Genomic DNA, 24,329 nt, shown 5'->3' with positions numbered 1-24,329 from the left:
TCCTTCACCACTGTGCCACCAGGGGAGTCCCAAGATAATTTAAAGTTGTGAGACTGGATGAGGTCACCACGTAAGTGAGTGTGAGAAGAAAACAGTACAGACGCAGACTGGGCACTAAAGCAGGGCAACAACAAAAGGTCAGGGAAATATGGAACCAGCAAAGGAAACTGCATGTGCAGGGAGAAGGCAGAGTCCTATTTAGCCAGGGTTGGAGACTGTGAGAAAAGTTTGAGGACAGAAGAGGGACAAGACAGTTGAGGGTCTATGCAAGACAGTGATATAAGGATGGACCATGGAATTTAAGCTGTAAAAGGAGAGAAGTACAGGCATGAGGGAAGTGAAGAACTGAAAAAGTGGTAGAATCAATGGATTGACATCCTGGAGGGCTCAAAGAATTGCTGGAGCTGGAGATGCCAGGAGTGAACTGTAAAGATATGAGAGGTTGTTGGAGTGAGATACTTAAAACGGAGATATGGAGGGTTGCAGTTATTGTTGTTAAAGAACTGGACTCTAGAGTAAGACTACGGAGCGTCTCCTCACTGGAGGAAAGAGCAAGGATCTGAGAGGCCAGGGGGGTTGTATTAGATCATCATTTGGATTCTGAAATCACCGATGATTATGAAATTAGTATTAGGAGAATAATTCTCAACTGGGAGCTAAAATTGTCAATGAATAAGCAGGAGTGACCAGACTGGGGGCTAAAGATAACTGCAACAAGAAAGAGTAAACTGATGATATGAGGCTTTTCTTGAATACACACATAGCACATTTATGTGCCAGGCAGTTTTAAAAGTCACTTAATAAACTGAAAATGGATTAAAGACCTAAATGTAAGGCCAGACACTATAAAACTCTTAGAGGAAAACATAGGCAGAACACTCTATGACATAAATCACAGCAAGATCCTTTTTGTGACCCACCTCCTAGAGAAATGGAAATAAAAACAAAAATAAACAAATGGGACCTAATGAAACTTAAGAGCTTTTGCACAGCAAAGGAAACCATAAACCAGATGAAAAGACAACCCTCAGAATGGGAGAAAAGGTTTGCAAATGAAGCAACTGACAAAGGATTAATCTCCAAAATTTACAAGCAGCTCATGCAGCTCAATATCAAAAAAACAAACAACCCAATCCAAAAATGGGCAGAAGATCTAAACAGACATTTCTCCAAAGAAGATGTACAGATTGCCAACAAACACATGAAAGGATGCTCAACATCACGAATCATTAGAGAAATGCAAATCAAAACTACGAGGTATCACCTCACACCAGTCAGAATGGCCATCATCAAAAAATCTAGAAACAATAAATGCTGGAGAGGGTGTGGAGAAAGGGAACCCTCTTGCACTGTTGGTGGGAATGTAAATTGATACAGCCACTATGGAGAACAGTATGGAGGTTCCTTAAAAAACTAAAAATAGAACTACCATATGACCCAGCAATCCCACTACTGGGCATATAACCTAGAAAACCATAATTCAAAAAGAGTCATGTACCACAATGTTCATTGCAGCACTATTCACAATGGCCAGGACATGGAAGCAACCTAAGTGTCCATCAACAGATGAATAAAGAAGATGTGGCACATATATACAATGGAATATTACTCAGCCATAAAAAGAAATGAAATTGAGTTATTTGTAGTGAGGTGGGTGGACCTAGAGTCTGTCATACAGAGTGAAGTAAGTCAGAAAGAGAAAAATACCATATGCTAACACATACATATGGAATCTAAAAAAAACCCAAAAATGGTTCTGAGGAACCTAGGGACAGGACAAGAATAAAGACACAGACGTAGAGAATGGACCTGAGGACATGGGGAGGGGTAGGGTAAGCTGAGACGAAGTGAGAGAGTGGCACTGACATACATACACTACCAAACGTAAAATAGCTAGCTAGTGGGAAGCAGCCACATAGCACAGGGAGATCAGCTCCGTGCTTTGTGACCACCTAGAGGGGTGTTATAGGGAGGGTGGGAGGGAGCCGTAAGAGGGAGGGGATATGGGGATATATGTGTATGTATAGCTGATTCACTTTGTTATACAGCAGCAACTAACACAACAACGTAAAGCAGTTATACTCCAATAAAGATGTAAAAAAAAAAGTCATTTAATCCTCATAACAATGCTACAAGATAGGCGCCGTTTTAGATGCTTTTACAGATAGGGAAACAGGAGAAGGGGATAAATGACTTGCCCAAGGTCCCAAAGCTAGTAAATGGTGGTGCTAGAATTTAAGTAGAAATAGTGGTGCTAGAATTTAAGTCTGTGAGTCTGGCTCATATTCTTTACCTCCATACTGTGATGCCTATTCATCTCAAGTGTATGTGTGGGGTTAATGGAGGATGATGTAGAAGCAGCAATGAAAAGCTTAAAAATGGCACTAACACCACCTCCAAGCCCACTGATACAAGCGAAATGGGAGAGAAAGCCACTCTCAAAAGGGCTGTGAGGGAAGTCACATCGTCAGGGGAAACCAGACCTGAAATTGGGAAGTCTGTTTTAATTTGTAAATAACTTTGTTTCATTTGCCTGTATTTATCTTGTATTGCCTTGTCATTTCTTGTTGCAATGGCTAGAGCTTTCAAAAGTATGTTGACAGAAGCTACCTGTTTTTTTTATTTAATAGAAAATATTTCATCTTTTGCTATTAAGATGACTGTTAATTTTTAATTCATGACAAATAACACTAAAAATATTTTTATTCTTTGCAAAAGTATGAGTTTACTAAAGCTAGGAGATGTTGAATTTTATCAAATAATGGTCAGTGTTAGGTGTCTATCAGAATTTTTCCCCTTTGGCTTTATTATGGTGATGATTTGTAAACAGTTATCTTCTGAAATATTCTTGCATTCTTGGGATAAAGACACCTTGGTTATTATGTATGTTTATTTTAATAGATGACTGGAATTGATTTGTTCTTAATTTATGAATTCTTGGATGTGTCCTGAGTGAGATTGGTCTGCTGTTTTTTTCTCATGGTACCTTTGTTGATATCATGCTAGTTTGGCTAATAATGGTGATTTTAGTTTTTCAAAGCTAATTAGGATGACTGAACATTGTCAGTCAGTGGACAAGAAGCAGGTGGCTGGAGTGGTGGCTCTGCTGCTTGGCCCTTTCATCCATGGACTGGGTAAGGGTCTGGATCAGACTTTCTCAACCAGCATTCTTTCTGTGAACCACAGAACATAAAAAATGGTAAGTAACCTTTTTTCAATTGTCTCAAGGATAGTAGTAACTCGTATATTACATACACAGAAATTGATTATATATACAGTGGATAGTGTGTTAGTTTTCTATTGCTGCTGTAACAAATAAGCACAAACTGAGCAGCTTAAAACAAGTATTATTCTCTTATGTAATTCTGAAGGCTAAAAGTCTGAAAATCAGTATACTGGGCTAAAAGTCAAGGTGTCAGCAGGGCTGGTTCCTTTTGGAGGCTCTGAGGGACGAGTCTGTTTCTTTGCCTTTTTCAGGTTCTAGTGGTTGCCAAGTGGTTCTTGGCTCCTAGTGATTGTGCCACATGACTGACAGACGGACTCTAAAAGTCTAATTCGAAAGTGCATCACTTGGTAGCATTCTGTGTGGAATGCTTGTGAAAGGCTTCAAGTTGTCAACTGGCAATTCCAGGGAAAGGGTATGATTAGGCTCTTATTAGAAACAACATCTGGAATGAAAATGAGGCCTGCTTTTCCAGGTCTGCTTGGACCCCACGGGGAGCCAGTTTTGACTTTGAGCGAGCTCTGCTTTCCTTCCACACCAGAGTTGCATACTTGGAGAGCAATCGGGATTCACGGTAAGGCCAAACTGATAAATAGCATAGACATATGGGAAAGTTACAGACTCCTTCATGAATGCAGGTCAGGCCCCAAGTGAAGAGAGGCCTTGCTCTTGGGCAGAGCTTTCCAAACGTGGATGTGCACAGTGGGGAACTTCCTCCCTCTAGAAAGAGCCCAGGTTTGGATGACTACCTAGTAGGGATATGTGGGGAGGGAAGACAGTGGGTATTGAGTTAGATAATTAAGGTTCTTTTCAAACCCTGAAGCCCCCATTCGACTACTTCAAATTTTAGTTGGGGAAACTGAGGCCCTGAGAGGGAGAGGTCACTTACCCAGATTTATAAAGTTAAGAGCAGAGCCAAATATTAATATTCAGTCATTTCTGTCATCTTCAGATATTAATACTGATAACACAGTTTTTTAAACCGTATCCAAAGAAATAAATAAAAGAAAGAAATTTACAGGTAACACTTAACACTGACTTTTTAAATGCCCAAGCCATAAAGTATCCAGGCAGAGAACTGCTTCTCACTAATGCTTTGAGAAGTGAAAGGCGAGTAAGAAGCTTCAGGTCCCATAGACTCCTTCATCAGTGCTAGGAAGGGAAGCAGGGAAGCTGAGTCCAACTGTGCTGCTGTTGAGCCCCACAGGCCTGTCAGAGGCTGCCTGGAGGGGGAATGAAGTTCAGGGACTCAGTCCAAATTCCATGTGAAACAATTTTAATGATTTTCGAACCTCTCAGACATTAAAAACCCTAGACACAAGGCTCATTTGAAAGAACGTATTTTCATATTGACTCAATACCAGAAATAAGCAGTTGGCTGAGGACCCATGTTTCTAAGGCATATAAATCTTGAATGTTTTTAATGAACATTAGATCCTAGGGAACTAATACTGCATTTCACGATCTCTGAGCACTGATCAATGTTCTTCTTAATCCTGTAGAATTTCTCCACATATTCAGAACGCCCTAAGAGCTCCACAAAATCTTCATCATGAGTGATCACCAGAAGCTGGAAGTTACGCTGCTGTGAGCGACTTTTTATTATCCTGAAACAATATATTTATAACATTTTATTACTAAAGAACATACATAACCCTTCCTTTTATTTGAAAAAAGCACTGAGAGAGAACCTTGTCAGACACATAAATGTATGCTGTGTGTGATGACCAGGTTTTTCCTGTGCTGTGTGAGTATCAGGGAGGGCCTCTGACAGCCCTGCAGGAAGTGGCGGGGGGAAGGGGGGTGTGGATCCAGGCCTTCAGCCCAGCCAGGTAGCAGTCCCATCTCCTCTCCAGACAGTAGGGATGCATGACTCTTCACTCAGGTCTGGCTTAGAGACAGGTGAGAATACATGATCTAGTTTATTCTTAAAGCAGGTAGAAATGTTTAATTGAGTTTTCCTTAGTATCTGTGCTGCTCAATTTTCGGGGTCTGATTATTCCTTTGCCTGGGGTTTTCTTGACCTGATACTAGTTTTCTCTGGAAGAAAATTACATTAAAAAAAAAAGACAAAGGCTACAGGCAAGGGGAATAACACTGTGAGCCCCACTGCCTTCTTAGGAGCTGGGTCTACTTAGAATTCTGCCACCAACAGTCACTGGATGCATCATTGGTATGACACACAGGGGGCCTGAGTGGGTGTACTGAGAACATTTTTGCTCGTTATCTATGTGCTGAGGTAGTTACGCGTCTGAGACTTGAAAGACTTTTTCTTTTACCTAACCACTTATTTATCCCTTGCCTGGAGCTGGATGCACTTAGGTTTCAAAAGCACCAGCCCTTACTTGTTGGTCACACGGGACTACTGAGAGATGGCTGGAGAAAGGTGGCTCTGTGGCTGCTCAAGTCTCCTTCTGGTTCCATCCCTGCTATCACACAGGAAATGTTTTCTCTGCTAGAAGGAGTCTGTCTGGAGCAAGAAGTACCCGAAATAGCTTCTCTACCTCACAGAAAGTGCCTTTCCTCTGCCAGCACAGCCCATAAGCAAGGGCTGCCTATCCCTAGAGCGTGCACCCACCACAGGTGAACTATGGTAAAAAGTGTATGCAGTTCTACCCCCTGGATTCTACTTCACCAGTAATACACTTTTTGAGTAAGCACTGTCATTCCTCATAGATGCTGACACACGTGAGAAGCTGGGGAAATAGTCTAAAACCCACTGTCACTACCGTTACCACCTAGAAAGGCTTTAGCAGGGAATGCTAACTCCTGTACAGGACATGTGGGCCCCTCTGGTGGGTTTACAGGAAAACCAAACCAAGCCAGGAGACCCTCACCATGGGTTTCCCTATGAACACTCTTGGGGAGATGCAGGATGTGTCTGGGGTGGCTGTTCACCATGTAGTTCTTTTTTTAAGCATCTGAAGAATTACGATCCAGGTAAAGCCTAAGGTCTGGCAAAACCAGTTTCCTCAAGGAAGACACATCTGCAGAGGATTTTCATCATAGAATTCTCTTAACCTTACTTTAAAAACTATCATAACTTGGCCCCAAATTTGAGATACTTACTCAACCAGAGCATGTGCAAGAGATTCAATGTTTTCTCGGTCAAGATTTGTCGTTGGCTCATCCAAAGCAAGGATGCCACAGTTTAAGCAGAATGTTTCAGCCAGGGCTAGGCGAATGATGAGTGAGGCTAATACCTGGAACAAAAGCACCAGAGCTTAGCTGCACTGCACATTTTTCTCATTCACCTTAGAAAAGCAGGCAGACCTGGCATGATGTCTTTAGAAGGGAAAGGTGGGGCAATGTCACAGGATCACTGACCTTAGGTAAATCACTGCTCTTTTGTTTGGGAGAGCCTGGCACTGTGACCAAACGCTCATGCCGTTCCAGAAGGTGAACTATCATTTGCAATGAAATACAATGCTAAAAGCAGTGCTGACCCTGCACAAACACCTCACATCAGCTACAACAAAACTTCAAATTACAGACTTGAATCAGAAATTCATTAACATTTATCTGTAACTAGTAATTTTAATAATGCTATAAGATTAACAACCTTAAAAATTCATGACCTGGCTATTTTCCTGATAATGAGATTTGTTAGAAAACTTAGACAGACATAATACATTTTCCAGAGCCTCACAGACACCTTTTCTCTCAGAGACATCTTTAAATCTCTATGTTCTGTGAGATCTATGGCTCCCAAAGAGGCACCACTGCTCTAACCCACACTTAAATGTTTATGTGTATGATTCTGAGGGGGAGAGGGAAAGGAAGGGAGGGGAAAAAGTACCAGGAGTACAGAAGTATGGTTTTATTTAAGCTTGACTGTAGGAAATCCAAGCAACCCAAACTATGAGGCACTTTTGTGGTTAATAGAAGCCTAATACTAAACTAGGCCACTGCTAAAGCCATCTGAGGGTACAAGGGACAAAGAATTAAGAGTGAAGAACTAGTTTAGGAAGTATACACTACTTTCTGTGTGAGATGTAATGCCCCCTCCACCACCCACCCCATTTGTGAGTGAAGGAGCATCAGTGGGTGAGTTAGTGATTTTAGAGCAGTTTATAGCTTTGCTCTGACGCTGGCCCTTTGGGGATGGGCACTTCTGCTGCCACCTGCACCACCACCCACTCAGAGTGGGATATGACTGGAGCTCCTGGCCCACCTCTACCAAACCATTTGTCTATTCTGTCACCCAACACCAGGGAAGCAATTACTGCTAATTAATTTTTATAATCTGGAGTAGCTATAGGAAATCTGCTTTTGTTCAGAAAGTATTTTTAATCCAAACAGACATGTTTCAAACCATTTTCTCATTCATAATTACCACAAAAAATCATCAATGCAAGTAGGGGATACTGCCTGTAGATCACAAATTTGTCATTTTTGCAGACTATCATTAAGATAATAATCTGCAGATGCCTTATAAGTTGGTATCAGCTGTCCGGGTTGATGACAAAATGCATACATGCATAGAGTGTCTTTAAGCAAAAATTGCAAACCTTTTATGAAAGTAACTCTGGTAATGTGAGCATCCGTTTCTGGAACTATAAAATTTTGTTAAGAAAATCAGGGGTCCAGAGATGTTATCAAGTATAATGTTCTGCTTCTAATCTGAAAGGAGGAAGCTCAAAAACCTTTAACATCTTTTACAAACCAGCGCACAGTGAAAGAACCCAGCCTTGTACCCTAAGGATGCAGGTCCCACTTTCCCAACTCTTTGAAACTTTATTCCTCTGTGCTCTACATATCCAACCCAGGCTATCCTCCCAGAGCTTCCTGTAGAGCTAGATGGTCTGGCCCAGCACGAGTCCCTATGTATGTGGTGGGGGGGGACAGAGGCACCTGTGGGTATCAAAGCCTTTGACCCTGGCAGACCCTTCTTTTAGATGGTCCTCAGGCCCAAAGGCTAGGCTGGGAGTGGTGGTGAGGACTCAGTCCTATGATGAGGCTACCTTCTCAATTAGACTCTCACTTATTGTAATGCCTCATCTGGCTCAATCTAGGATCTGGTTTGCTAATACTGTATGTCACTGACTAAAACATGCCCTTCCCCCACCCTTTGACTTCTCTGAAATGAGGATGCATCTTACAATTACAATTGAATTTTTTCTTTCTTGGTGTCACATAAAATAGTGGTGTGTCTATAACTGATAACCCAGTAACCTTATTCTCATAAGGAGTGCTGTGGAACAATGAATGGTCTTCAACTTCTTGGTTTACATTTAGGCTATCCTGTGAGACTGTTTCAGGCCCCTCTTCTAAAAACCTACTTTACATAATGTTGCAGGAAATGCTGGTTAGAATTGAGAGAGTGTAATGAGAGTGACCGAGCCTGATTCACTTTCCATGGCAGCAAGGAGTGCTATAAGGAGCTTCCTACCATTCAAGGGCAACTTTGGGTGCTTCCACTGCACTGACAATGATTCCTCTTTTTCAATTCTCTGTGTACAGGTGGTTCCCTAGGCTCCTGAGATACCTGCCTTTTGTCCAGCACTGCATCGTCCTCGCATATCCAAGGGCGTGTCTCCCTTTAGCATCACCACTCGGTAGTTGTAATTCCGCCTTTTATCAGAAGCTGATACATTTTCATCGGCATCAGATCGAATTTCTATGTATTCAATATCTGACACAGAAAGAAGAAGATTTTAGGGGAACCTACACTCTGCAGCCTTTTGTCACTTGCAAACCTTATCAAAGTAAGTTACAAGCAACATGCGAGGCTGACATTACCAGAGGAAAACACTGGCTGGTTTGGAAACTTTTTCTCTGGTGATGAAGATTCCTGGCCAGAAGCAACCAGATGCCCCAACCCTCAGTCTCAGAGGTGCTTTTTTCTTAGTTCCCCTATTAAGAGTTTCCTCCTGATGGTTTTCTTCTTATCACATTTTGGCTTATCCCTATCTGCACTTCGACAGAACCTATTACGTCATCAACTAAATATAATGTGCACCATGGCCAAATCTGTAAGTCCTGTCAGGCTTTGGAATAGAAAACTTTGCATTTTTTTCTTGCTAAGAATTCTAAGATAAGAATTCTTAGAAAATCGGAAAGAGATGTTCAGAGAGGGGCCCAGAGGTAATACTGGCATGATGAGCAGTCTTATGAGGCAAGAGCTGGATACAGGGCTTTAGAAAGAGCATTCATGATACACCATGTTAATTACCTTGTCCACGATAGGTACTTCGCCAAAGGTCACGAATAATTTTGTTGATTTCTTCCATTTTCATACTGTGAAATTTCATTATTGCTCTGGAAAAAGCCATTGATACTTTAAAGATAACATATTATAACAATAAATTTAACAGTATATATTAAAAATATGCAATGTATAATAATGTATATAATAAGTAATATCATGAGATAAATTCCCCAATATTCTCAATGATAAAAGTAAAATATAGTAAGAGCTGGAAAAAATAAACAGAACCAAAACCTTGCTATTGGCTAGTATGGCAAACTCTCAGGCATATATAATTCCAGCACTCTGGAGTCCTTATCCTTCTCCATTTTCACTCTCTATGATATGACAAACACTCCCTTAAATGCTCAAATACTGTGAAAACTTCTGAAACAATTTTTTAGGAGACATTTCTTAGGCTTAATGGAAGGACTGTTTCCACTGATACCAACTGGTTATAGGAAGCCCTGCTGAACAGATGACAGTGAGTTAAAGAGGGGACAGGAGATGTACAGGGTCCCTTAGTCTATGGGAAAATAGGTGAATCTCTGGAATTGCTGCCCTTTTTCTCTTCTATTATTATTAAGGTTGACCAAAGTCAACCTCTTAAGCTGCTTTTATTTCTCAGATCTGTGAGCTTTTTACCAACCAGAAGTGTTGGTTTGGAGAGGGTGATAAAGAGGCTTAAGCTGAGCTGAGCCTCAAAACTTTTATTTTCCCTTCCTAGTTGAAGATTCAGAAACCCTAACTCCAAATATGTGCATTAACTTTCTTTGACCATGGCACCCCTCTACCCCCAAAACACTCTTAAAATACTAGTAGTTTCGAAACACTAAAAAGAAGAAAAATGTCTGTAAAAACAAAAGTAGCCTGTCAAAATCTAACACTGTTCTTACTAGAGTCACCTTTAGTCAAAAAGCCCTTAGGTTATTTGGAAGTGGGTTTATGAATTAATAAATGTTGCACCAGTCACAAAAAGGCAAACATCACTGCCATTACCATACAAAGGATGTGAGGCGGACATACTTCCATTTACAAGTCTCTTATCTGATATATACAAAAAAAGAAACTGAACGTAATGCTACTGCCTCTGCAGAATCATTTCATGATCTTCCGGTTTACCAGCAAAAGAGAAAGAAATGACTCAACATAAATACATTTTAAATATCAGATGAAAGGACTGTGAAGTAATAAAAACCAGAGAAAACCATATTCCGCTTGTTGATGAGAATGCAACAAGTCTCCATTTTCTATTTTATACATCTATCTCAGTCTCAGATTTTATACTTCTGTCAAAAAGACAGAGACACAACTTCTAAGTATTTGTTTTAAAAAAAAAAAAACCTCAGAGAATGTTCTTGAGACCAATCACGTAATGCTTAGCTTTACACATTATGATCTTGATTTTTCAAATGACTTTTCAAAAATGTCATCTTTCCATTCAAGTTAAAAATCTTCCATAATCAACATAAATAAGCACTCCCAATGTGGAGAACAAGCTCCAGGTGGGGCACAGATGTCCCAGGTGCACACACATAGCCTACACCACAGCTCCCTGGTACAACAGAGGTGGTGCATCCTCGCCCATGGGTAGGTCTGCTGAGAGACAACAATGCAGGAAAAAGCTCTAGTCCTTAGAGGGATCCAGACTCACCAACGATCATGGCAGACAGAGTGGATGCCCACTACTGTTGGCTGGACCATTCACTTATCTTTGTATTTTATCTCTCTGCTAATATGGAGCTTACAACCCCACTGTGCAATGATTACAGTAACTACATTAATCTACTTGAAGGAATAACAATGTAAGTGGCTACTAGTGATGAGCATTTACCTTATGTAAGGTACAATTATGCTAAATAATCATATTTTATCTCATTTAATCCTTACTACAATACTGAGAGTTAGATTTGGTTATCTCCATTTTACCATTAAGAAAATTGAGATTCTCTAACAATGAATTTTCTAAAAAAGAAATAAATCAATCCTGTTTACAACAGCATCAAAAACAATAAAGTACTTAGGAATAAATTTAAGGAGGTGAAAGATCTCTACTATGAAAACTACAAGACCCTGATTAAAGAAAATGAAGGCAGAAATAAATGGAAAGGCAGGAATTCCCTGGCACTCCAGTGGTTAGGACTCTGTGCTTTCACTGCTGAGGGCATGGGTTTGATCCCTGGCCAGGGAACTAAGATCCTACAAGACACGCAGCAGGGCCAAAAAATAAAATTTTAAAAAAGGAAAGGTATCTCATGTTCATGGATTGGAAGAATTAATATTGTTAAAATGTCAATACTACCCAAAGCCATCTATAGATACAATGCAATCCATATCAAGATTCCAATGGCATTTCTTACAGAAATAGAAAAAAACACTCCTAAAACTCATATGGAACCATGAAAGACCCCAAATAGCCAAACAAACACTGAGAAAGAACAACAAAGCAGGAGGTATCACACTTCCTGATTCCAAGCTATACTATAAAGCTATAGTAATTAAAATAGTATGGTACTCCCACACAACCTATGGACAATTAATCTATGACAAAGGAGGCAAGAACATACAATGGAGAAAAGACAGTCTCTTCAATAAGTGGTGCTGGGAAAACTGGACAGCTACATTTAAAAGAATGAAATTAGAACATTCTCTAACACCATATACAAAAATAAGCTCAAAATGGATTAAAGGCCTAAATGTAAGACCAGATACTATAAAACTTCTAGAGGAAAAACACAGGCAGAACACTCTCTGAAATAAATCACAGGGCTTCCCTGGTGGCGCAGGGGTTAAGAATCTGCCTGCCAGTGCAGGGGATATGGGTTCAATCCCTGGTCCGGGAAGATCCCACATGCCGTGGAGCAACTAAGCCCATGCACCACAACTACTGAGCCTACGCTCTAGAGCCTGCGAGCCACAACTACTGAGCCCAAGTGCCACGACTACTGAAGCCCATGTGCCTAGAGCCCATGCTCTGCAACGAGAGAAGCCACCGCAATGAGAAGCCCGTGCACTGCAACGAAGAGTAGCCCCCACTCCCCGCAACTAGAGAAAGTGTGCGCACAGCAACAAAGACCCAACACAGCCAAAAATAAATAATAAATAAAAACGAAAAAAAAAAAAATCACAGCAATACCTTTTTGGATCCATCTCCTAGAGTAATGAAAATAAAAATAAACAAATGGCACCTAATTAAACTTACGAGCTTTTGCACACAAAAGAAACGATAAAACGAAAAGACAACCCACAGAATGGGAGAAAATACTTACAAATGAAGCGACCAACAAGGGATTAATCTCCAAAATATACACACAGCTCATACAGTTCTGTATCAGAAAAACAAACAACCCAATCAAAAAATGGGTGGAAGATCTAAATAGACATTTCTCCAAAGAAGACATATAGATGACCAAAACACAACAGCCAAGATGCTCAAGGTCATTAATTATTAGAGAAATGCAAATCAATACTATGATGTATCACACCTCACACTGGTCAGAATGGCCATCATCAAAGTCTACAAATAATAAATGCAGGAGAGGATGTGGAGAAAAGGGAACCCTCCTACATTGTTGGTGGGAATGTAAATTGGTACAACCATTATGGAGAACAGTATGGAAGTTCCTTAAAAAACTAAAAATAGAACTACCATATGATCCAGCAATCCCGCTCCTGGGCATATATCTGGAGAAAAACATAATTTGAAAAGATACATGCACCCCAATGTTTGCTGCAGCACTATTTACTGACAAAGGAATGGATAAAGATGATGTGGTACATATATACAATGGAACATTATTCAGCCATAAGAAAGAATGAAATAATGCCATTTGCAGCAACACAGACCTAGAGATTTTCATACCAAGTGAAGTAAGCCAGACAAAGAATGACAAATATCATATGATATCACTTATATGTGGAATCTGAAAAAACAAAAAACAGATTAAAATGAACTTATTTATAAAACAGAGAAAGACCCACAGATGTAGAAAACAAACTTACGGTTACCAAAGGGGAAGGGGGGAGGGGAGGGATAAATTAGGATGATGGGATTAACATATACACACTGCTATATGTAATATAGCTAACCACGACGACCTACTGTATAGCACAGGGAGCTATACTCAATGTTTTGTAATTACCTATAAGGAAAAAGAATCTGTAGGGGCTTCCCTGGTGGCACAGTGGTTAAGAATCCGCCTGCCAATGCAGGGGTCACAGGTTTGAGCCCTGGTCTGGGAAGATCCTACATGCCGCAGAGCAACTAGGCCCATGTGCCACAACTGCTAAGCCTGTACTCTAGAGCCCGCGAGCCACAACTACTGAGCCCATGTGCCACAACTGCTAAAGCTTGCGTGCCTAGAGCCCATGCTCCACAACAAGAGAAGCCACCAAAATGAGGAGCCTGCACACCGCAACGAGGAGTGGCCCCCGCTTGCTGCAACTAGAGAAAGCCTGCACACAGCAACAAAGACCCAGTGCAGCCAAAAATAAATAAATAAATAAATTCATATATATATATATATAAAGAATCTGTAGAAGAATATGTATATGTATAACTGAATCACTGTGCTGTACACCTGAAACTAACACAACATTGTAAATCAACTATATTTCAATATAAAAAAAAAAGACTTACAAAAAACCCCAGTATGGTACTGGCATAAAAACAGACAAACAGACCAAGAGAACACAATCGTCAGCCCAGAAATTAACCCAAGCACATATGGTAAACTAATATGTGACAAGGGAGCCAAAAATACTCAATGGAGAAAGGACAGTCTCTTCAATGATGGTGTTGGGAAAACTGGATATTCACATGTAAAAGAATGAAACTTGATCCCTATTTTACACCACTCACAAAAATAAACTCTAAATGGATCAAAGCCTTAAATGTAAAACCTGAAACTGTGAAACTCCTAGAAGAAAGCTCCTTGACATGGGTCTTGGTAATGATTCTTTGGGAATCACACCTTAACGCACAAGCAACAAAAAATAAACAAGTGGGACTACATCAAACTAAAAAGTTTTTGCACAGCAAAAGAAACCAACAACAAAGTGAAAAGACAACCTACAGAATGGGAAAAAATATTTGAAAACCATGTATTCGATAAGGGGTTAATATCCAAAACCCATAAAGAACCCATAAAACTTGGAAACAAACAAAAAATCCAATTTAAAAATGGGCAAAAGACCTGAATAGACATTTTTCCAAAGAAGTTATACGAATGGCCAACAGGTACATGAAAAAAGATGCTCACAGTCATTAGGGAAATGTAGATTAAAACCACAATGAGGGACTTCCCTGGTGGTCCAATGGAAAGAATCCGCCTTACAATGCAGGGGACGCAGGTTCGATCCCTGGTCAGGGAACTAAGATCCCACATGCTGCAGGGCAACTAAGCCCATGCGCCACAACTAGAGAGAGAAAACCCACACACCACAATGAAGAGCCATTGTGCTGCAACAGAAGATCCTGCGTGGTGCAACTAAGACCTGATGCAACCAAAATAAAATAAAATAAATAAATAAAAAATCTTAAAAAAAAACAAAACACAATGAGGTATCACCTCACACCTCTTAGAACAGCCATCACCAGTAAGAGATAACAAATGACGGCATGGGTATGGAGAAAGGGAGACCCTTGTGCACTGTTGGTGGGATGGACTGTAAATTGGTACAGCCACTGTGGAAAACAGTATAGAGGTTCCTAAAAAAATTAAAACTAGAACTACCATATGCTCTAGCAATTCCACTTCTGGGAATATATCCAAAGGAAATGAAAACACTATCTTGAAAAGTTATCTGCACCCCTGTGCTCATAGCAGCATTGTTTACAATAGCTAAGACATGGAAAAAATCTAAGTGTCCATTGTTGGATGAATAGATAAAGAAGATGTGAAATATATACCTATATGTATCTATATCTATATATATCTATATCTATAACATATCTCTATATACAGACATACACATACATACATACAATGGAATATCATTCAGCCATAAAAAACAAGGAAGTCCTACCATTGGGGACAACGTGGATGGACCTTGAAGGCATTATGTTAAAAGAAGTAAGTCAGACAGAAAAAGACAAGATCTCACTTATATGTGGAATTTAAAAACAAAACAGGGACTTTCCTGGTGGCGCAGTTGTTAAGAATCCGCCTGCCAATGTAGGCGACATGGGTTCAATCCCTGATCCAGGAAGATCCTACATGCCACAGAGCAACTCCTGTGCACCACAACTATATATTGTAGCATTATCTGTAGTAGCAAGCATTTAAAGGCTTCCTAATATGTCTATCAGTGGTTAAATAAAGTAGGTAATATCCATTTTATAGAATATTATGCAGCCATTAAAAATAATGAGTGATTTACATATATGAACATGATTTTCATCACATGGTAAAGTGGAAAAAAAAACAACAAAAAACACCTACAGTGTGATACTATTCACACAAAACAAAAAAGATTTGTGTGTACATACATGCAAAAGCACTGTGAAGGAAATGAAAATATGTCACCAATGTAATACTACTTAAGTGCTGAATAAATGTTAGACATTGTCACGGAAATGAACCGAAGCCCCAGCTTGAACCATGTTCTGTGATTTGCAGAATAATGGAGTAGAGGAAGCATAAATATCTGTAATACAAGGCTGAATGGGTTAAGTGGCACAAAATATTATGGTGTACAAAGGAAGGAAAAAATTACATGTTTGGGAAGGGCTCTATCAAGGTAACATTCAAAGGACGAGAAACAGCATAGTAAAATGCAAGGTGTCTTAAAGGAACAAAATTATTCAGTTTGGTTAGAATATAGTGAGTAGTGAGATGAAATGGGGAAGGCCAGGTGTGGAAGTCTTTCCTAAAATTAGAAGAGAATAGCTACCACCACCTTTAAGAAAATTAACCTGGTAGAAGTTTAACAGGGGTGGGAGGGATAACGAGATGGGGGAAGTTACCACAGTAATACAGGTAAGAGTTAAGGAGGGCTTGACTTAGGCATGGGCTGTGGAAGAAAAGCAGCTCTGAAACAGAACTGTGCAGGAACCCTGTGGGAGCTGACTGCTGACTGAACTATACAGACGCAAAGATTAACCTAACACACTTTTTAGCACTTGGACTTACAGGTAACTAACATTTAAGAATGACCTTGAAGGTCCATGACCTCTAGTAAACTATCATTCTGCTGAGGCAAAGATATAAATTTCCTGGGCTGGAAACTATTGTAGGTAAGTGGTCATCTGGCTGGTTGCATCAGCACCACCATGTGCCTGGAGTGTGCATGTCATTCAGTTAAATGCATATAGTACTAACTCATATTAAGTGTATGTTTTGTGAAAACTGATTCCCAAAATAAAATGAAAAGGTCTAAGATCTAAGAAAATAGTGATTTATAAATCAATCTTATATTTAAATATTCTTAAGAATCTGAAAAATTTCCTTGAAAATTTCAGTAACAATCTGTTGCATTTTATGAGGACAAATGATGGTTTTAAGTGGTATTTATAATTTTGGTGATCCATGAAAGTCTTAGGATGTGATCCTCACAAATGACAAAGGCCTAATATATTTACTGTTTTAAGGGAGGCACAATGAGGCCAAAAGGCAGAAAGACAAATACCAGTGAAACTATTCTATATGATACTATAAGGGTAGTCACATGTCATTAAACATTTGTCTAAACCCACAGAATGTACACCACGAGTGAACCCTAATGTGAACTACAGATTTTGGTGAGTATGATGTGTGAATGTAGGTTGTTCAAATACACCACTCTGGTAAGGGATGTTGATAGTGGGGTAGGCTATGGTTGGGGTGGGGGGAGGCAGAGATATATGGGAAATCTCTGTACTTTCTGCTCAATTTTGCTGTGAATCTAACACTGCTCCAAAAAATAGTCTATTTAAAGAAGAGAGAAAGGGGTATGCACTAGTGTAGTATGTAGAGCTGTTTTCATCCATGCCCCTCCTTCCTTCTTCACACAGACACCTCCTTTGAATGCCAAGCTAACTATATACTATCCTTCAGCACCTCTTTGCACTATGGCTTCTGCCCCAGCAATTTCTAGATGACTTTCCTTTGTGTTCTAAGCTCACTGCCTCCACACTTGGACCTGTGATGAAAAGCTTCTGCAAGCCTCGGAGTTATCTACTTTCTAAGTACACATGGGTTCTAGCTTGATGGCACAAATGAAGCATATTAGGCATCCCCAGGACAGTAGTTCAGGGTTTTTACTGCTGCCCTGCTCTGAGGTCATTTTTAAAATCATCTCAAGACTTAGTCATTACCAGAGAACTGAATGCCTGAAAAAAGAGTCATTAGACCAAATGTCATTAGGTCATTAGTCATTAGGTAGACCAAAATCTCACCTGCCAGGAAAAGACCCTTCCAGCTCTTACATCTTTCGTATTTTAGCCATCTCCAGGACTCAAACTACTGAGGAAGGTTAGTTACCATTTTGCAAAATTTGAACTGGATTTCCTCATGTCTCAAGCTATTTCAGTAAATAAAATAATAATTAGAAGGGCCAAATATATGTGTGCCTCCTAATAAAAAAAATTCATAAGTAGGATAAAAACAAATAAGTTCATGAAGATTATCCAAGCTGGACAAAAGCAGTAGAGAAGATTATACTTACAAAAGACATTTGCCAACAGTATTATCCTCATCTTTGTATATAAAATTGTACCAAACTATGAGATATACAGGTTGCCAAAAAATTGGCTAAGATCAATTTTGATTGAATACTCTTCCCTACTGTAGTTACCACCGTGAGAATTTCCTATCTCCCTACATTTAGGTCAGCGGAAGCCCTCTAGTATAAAGGAAGTGATATGATGAGTATCACATTCTACTGAGTATCACGTTCCAAACTAATAGTGGTTTTTATTACTTAGCACAATTTAAAATCCCTAACTTGCCAAACTTAAGTTGCACATTTAAAAGAAAAATGTCCTCTTTTTCTGGATAAAACCTTTAAGACTATTAAACGAATTTCCTGAAACACTTAAAACTGTTGAATTGCTGTATTTCCTTTAGCCAAACTCCCAAATATCAGCTTTTAAAATTCAGGCAATGGGTCACCCACTATTAACACAGTGCTTGATAAATATTTGGTTAAGAAAACCTGCGAGTGTGAAATGCCACCAGCTATCATTTGGTTTTGTAATCTACTTATTTGATGCTACAGGGGCTGCTGATGTGAAACTGTACTGTATCCAAGACAAGAATTAGAATGGTGGCCATGAGGTGAGTCCTGGTTAAAGGCCTCACCCCCAAGCTCTGCTTGAGTGTAAGAAGCCAGGCTCTGAAAAGACTCAAAGAGAGTTGGCTGCCTTGGACGCAAAACTTACATGTTTCCACTGAGTCTCAGAAGAAATATGACTTAATGTGCAACATTCCACATTTGGGGGAAAATGACAGTGGAACACTTTGGGGATAGGGCAGAACAGTGTACTTTGATATATTCCAAAATCACTTAATTTTAATTGATGTCTTCTTTTAAGGGGGTGGATAAGGGATAATAAATTCTAAATAATGGATGTTTTCCCCCTTCTTATCTAGTGTGTCTCTGACCATTAGCAATGCTTACAATCAGTGATTGTTTTAGATGATTACTAATAACAGATGGTAATCAGCTTTTCTTGAAAATGCACTGCTAATTTCCTGTGTTACCTTGAATAGACAGATGAATGCAACAATTACAATGACTACATGCTTCTTCTAAGAGGTGAAACAATATGGGAAATTTTGGACCTTACTTTCTTCTAGGTGAGAAGGCAAATTTAAGGCTCACAGTATAAACCTTAAGAAGATTTGCAAGCATAAGCCCACAAACACTCAATTTTGGAGAAATCGGTACCACTTCTTTTCTTCTCATTTAGAAGAACGCATCTGATAACCAGATAACAGAACTCAGTAAACAGCCTGACTTTGTTCCTTAGGCAAGCCTAAATTGCTGGAAAGCACCACTGTACCTCCCCACCCCCACAAGCTCCTGGCTGGCCCCATCAAGCTCCCTCACATGCCCTCACTCCGCTCAGTGTGATGCCTCTATGAGGCACTTTTCTCTACTGAAAGGCCCTTCCTTCATTATTCATGGCCCAGGTCAAGTATAGACTATGCAGCACCTACCATGGTCTCCCCTATTGAACAGTTACCACTTTGCAGGAGGGACAGGGTATGATATTTCTGTCTTCCCAGAGTCCGCCAAGAGAAGACAGAACAGGGGTTTTTGAATGAACAGGTGCCTTATTGAGGGAATTCCTCTTGTTCCTGCTGTCAATGGCTCTCAGGGTCTGTAGGGATAGCAGGAGGGCTCCTAGGTATAGTTTTCTATTTAGTTAACACATGAAACCCCAGGTCTGCAGGTCAGTGTACTAAGAGGAAGAGCTACCTTGTAGCAGAATATGTGCACATAAAATTTAAGACAAAACCAACCTACATAATACCTAACTTGGCCCCTCTTGTCCCCTCTAGTTAGCACTCCATTTTTCTGCTCCTCTTCACAGCAGAATTTTTTAAAGAATTATCTATACTCACTGTCTCCATTTCTTACCACCCATTCTCTCCTCATCCAACTCTAAGGCTTCAGTTCCAACCATGCCACTGAGATTGCTCCCCAAAGTGATGAACACCCTCCATTTTATCAATTTCAAGGGTCACTTCTTAGTCCTTCATCTCATTTGACCTCTCAATAGCATTAGACTCCTGAAATACTTTCTGTACTTGGTTTTCAAGCTACCACGCCTTTAAAATTTTTCTTCTACGTCATCAGCTACTTTTTCACTGCATTTGTAAACATCGTGAGTTTTGGGACCCTTCCCATCTCTATCCACAGTTATTCCCTATGTAATCTCATTCCATGGCTTTAAATACTACAGATATGATGATAATTCCTAAATTTATACATTTCCCCTGAACTCTAGACTCCAGATTATACATCCAACTGCCTGCTTGACATCTCTACTTAGAAGTCTACAGGCACCTTAAACTTAAAGTGTCCAAAACAGAACTCTAGATTTTCCCCTCCCCAACCTTGCCCATTTTAGGGAATGGGAATTTGCTTTCCCAACATCCTACTGGTCAAGAAAACACATGTAGGATCAATTCTTCTTTCTTTTGCTTCTCCTCCCCCACATTCAATTCAGAAGCAAGGCCTGTCAACTCTATCTGCAAAACAAAAATGGAGTCCATCTACTTTTCTCCATTTCCACTGCTACCATCCTACACCAGTCCACCACTCTCTCCTGGGTGCCCCTATAATGCATTCTCCACACGGCAACAAGTGTGATTTCTTCAAACTATGAATCAGATTACATTACCTCCCTGCTTCAAACCATCCAGTGACTTCCTATCACACTTAGAATAAAATCAAATTGTTAACCAGGCTGCAAGGCATGGCATACTCTGGGAACCATCTTCCTCTGACCTTATTCCCCTGCTCACTATTCTCCAGCCACGCTTGCCTTCTTTCTATTCCTTGGACACCTCATGTTTGTACTGGTCTTAGGGCCTCTGCATCAGCTACTCCCTCCATCTGGAATGCTTGCATCTCAGCTTTGTGCATATCTTGCTTCCTCTCATCAATCAGGTCCTAGCTTAAATGTCACATTCTCAGAAAGATTCTGCCTTAGAAAAGGCCTAAAGTAGCCCCTCAGTTATTCCCATCACCATAGTTAATTTTCACTGTTTATGGATTTATTTCTTAATTTTCTGTTTCTTCATCCCTGTATACTTAGTATACAGTATCTAGAACAGTAGAAAACATGTAAGCACTCAAATCTTAATTGAACAAAATCCTAATACATATGACAATATATATTATGCACATACACACTTTGCTAAGAAGGTATAAAATATATAAAAATAAGTTGACTATTGTGGCTCTAAACCAGGAAGTATGAGTTAATTAACAGTTAGGAAAACTTTCTATATAAATATTGGTATTAGTTTTTTAAAGGTTAAAAAAGGGTGGGGGGGGACCATGGTAGCAGCACAGCAGAGTGGGAATATAAAGGCCTTAGTTCTGAGATCTAATTTATCTCAACCATTTAGCTGGGTAATCTTGGACAGTCTTCTTAATCTCTCTGATGAATACTTGCCCTTTACAGGCAGATGCCCGAATTCAATTAGATTATGGCTAACACATATTAAGTAATGAATTAATATTAGTATCTCCTCTGCAGAGCCCCCGCCATTGAGAAATTTAGTCTTAAAGCATGTTTAAATAGAAACAACAGAAACCTACGTTTTCTTGGTCAAGTTCCTTAGTGCTCTTAAGAAATAGAGAATTTAACAATATACATTAAAGAATGTAACACTGGGGCTTCCCTGGTGGCACAGTGGTTAAAACTCTGCACTCCCAAAGCAGGGACCCTGGGTTCGATCCCTGGTCAGGGAACTAGATCCCACATGCATGCCGTAACTAAGGGTCTGCATGCCACAACTAAGGAGCCTGCCTGCTGCAACCAAGACCCAGCGCAACCAAATGAATAAATAAAAAATAAAGAATGTAACATGACAAAGAAAGCTGGACTAAATGGCCTGTAAATTTCCCTTTTAATTCTGACTCTATACTGAATGCTATAATGGACTTAAAAAAAAAAGGGGGGGGGCTTCCCTGGTGGCGCAGTGGTTGAGAGTCCGCCTGCCGATGCAGGGGATGCGGGTTCGTTCCCCGGTCCAGGAAGATCCCACATGCCGCGGAGCGGCTGGGCCCGTGAGCCATGGCCGCTAAGCCTGTGTGTCCGGAGCCTGTGCTCCGCAACGGCAGAGGCCACAGCGGTGAGAGGCCCGCGTACCGCAAAAATAAATAAATAAATAAATAAATAAGTAAATAAAAGGTTTCCATTTCATATATAAGGAAACTGAAGCTCAGGGTATTTAAGTAATTTGCTAAAGGTCAACAGTCAGATTCAGATTCAGGTAGTCTCTAGAGACAATACTTTTAACCACGGATTATGGATTTTTCAGGATTCAAGATGATGAAATTTATCAACTTTTACACAAACATTTCTTGCTGTTTAAAACTCAGTTCAATTTTTTCATCAAAAACAACTTAAGTCATCCTATTCTGTACAGTAGATTTTTACTGATAAAAATCGAGTTTGATTTTTGTCTCTTCAAATAAACTTGCCAGTAAGGACTGGGTTTCCTATTCCTTAGTGCTCAACAAATGTTTGGTAAGTTTACCGCACACATAGCATCAGTTGGTAAAGAACTCAAGAAGTAAAAAGCCTTCTAAAGGCATATATACCTATAGCTGGAAAGACTAAAAGGAATTATGGAATTTTTTTTTAAAAAAAGACAAATGTTATGTATGAATAGTCTACCAGGCAAGGAATTTTTTTTGGCCGTGGCACAGCATATGGGATCTTCATACCCCAACCAGCGATCGAACCCAAGCCGCCTGCAGTGGAAGCGCCAAGTCTTAACCACTGGACCACCAGGGAAGTCCAGGAGGCAAGGATTCTTTAGTAATGTCTTGCTTATGCTCTTATTTCAAATTTCAACAATTTAAACTGTTGGATCTAAAAATCTAGGAGAGATTTCAATATTTGAAGAGGTTTAAAAAAAAAAAGTTTCCGGGCTTCCCTGGTGGCACAGTGGTTGAGAGTCCACCTGCCGATGCAGGGGACACGGGTTCGTGCCCCGGTCCGGGAAGATCCCACGTGCCGCGGAGCAGCTGGGCCCGTGAGCCATGGCCGCTGAGCCTGCGCGTCCGGAGCCTGTGCTCTGCAACGGGAGAGGCCACAACAGTGAGAGGCCCGCGTACCGCAAAAAAAAAAAAAAAAAAAATTTCCACTTGGTACAGACATACATACCTATGAGCCTTTCTGGACCCAAGGAACATTGTAATGTTAACTTATTCACTCACAGTGAAAGACGACAAAAGATGTGTCCCTCCAAAAGTCATTGTAGAAGTCGAACTTAATCCAACAAAAATCTTATTAGTATTTATTTTTGAAAATAACATAACTGGCTAGTTCCAATTTTCACTTATCTTAAAAGACTATGTACTTTCCAAAATTTGTATTGCCAGAGTTATAGCTAGGTGATTCTGGGGCCACCTTTGCTATCATCATTAACTAAAAGAATCCTCATACTGAAAAGTGGGTCTTCCTGTCCTCCTGAGCCTTGTGGTCTGAATGCCACTGCTGAGGCTGGTCTGTTCACTATGCTCTTTCCAGAGGAAGCCTTAAAAGAGAAGAGACGCTGTCTGTGTACTTCTCTTAGCACTGAAGAGGATATTTTCCTTTTTAGAAAACAACAACAGATAAAATCTAAGGTGACTGATAATTCTCCTGCTACAAATACCTAGAAATGCTAGACAGGTTTATAACAAAATTTATTTTACATTATAGCTGAGTTTACAAGAAAGAAAGGCAAATCCCTACATGGTGGAAACAAAGATGGAACTAAAAACCAGAACGGTCAATGTGTGATATGATACCGCAGATGAATTTAGTTATTATTTTCATAACCCAGAGTTTCAGTATTATAACCCAGGACAGAAGATGAGGCATAGGACCCAACTGAGGCAGAAAGAAGTGACTCCCAACATAAAGGCTGAGACTCTTGAACAGCAACCGTCAATAAAAGAGTGGAAAATTAATAATTTGTGAGTTCAAAGTACTGGGCAAATGCCTTACATGGGTTTAAGGTCCTCTGTTATACCACCAGTGTAGTTCAGGAACTCCCAAATTGAAAAATTAACATAAAACCTAGACTTAGGCCAGTGTTATCCCAGAGTGCCCAGCAGATACAAAACAAATCTCTGTGTGGAAGGACATCCACACAAAAAGGTCACAAGGGCGCTTCATAGGAAAAAAAAAAAAAAGCACTACTAAAGATGAGCTTACAATTAAACACTACATGAAACCCAAGAAATACCTCACTAGGGCTA

General features: G+C 40.0%; 1 protein-coding gene across 1 annotated transcript in view; it reads right to left on the bottom strand.

The window, feature by feature from the left end:
• Positions 1–4,289: 4,289 nt before the first annotated feature.
• Positions 4,290–24,329, bottom strand: part of RAD50 (RAD50 double strand break repair protein) — a 97,318-nt gene continuing 77,278 nt past the window's right edge. The window contains exons 22-25 of the mRNA XM_082651516.1: positions 9,399–9,484; positions 8,716–8,858; positions 6,293–6,426; positions 4,290–4,830 (exon numbers count right to left, since the gene is read on the bottom strand). Coding sequence (XP_082507642.1) covers positions 4,644–4,830; positions 6,293–6,426; positions 8,716–8,858; positions 9,399–9,484 — 550 coding nt within the window. The 3' untranslated portion in view covers positions 4,290–4,643. The remainder of the gene's footprint in view (positions 4,831–6,292; positions 6,427–8,715; positions 8,859–9,398; positions 9,485–24,329) is intronic.

The sequence above is a fragment of the Grampus griseus genome (assembly GCF_964374135.1).
Source record: "Grampus griseus genome assembly, chromosome: 3".
Taxonomy (NCBI): Eukaryota; Metazoa; Chordata; class Mammalia; order Artiodactyla; family Delphinidae; genus Grampus; species Grampus griseus.
Note: the sequence above shows the minus strand (reverse complement) of the source record. Positions and strands in the feature narration are given on the sequence as shown.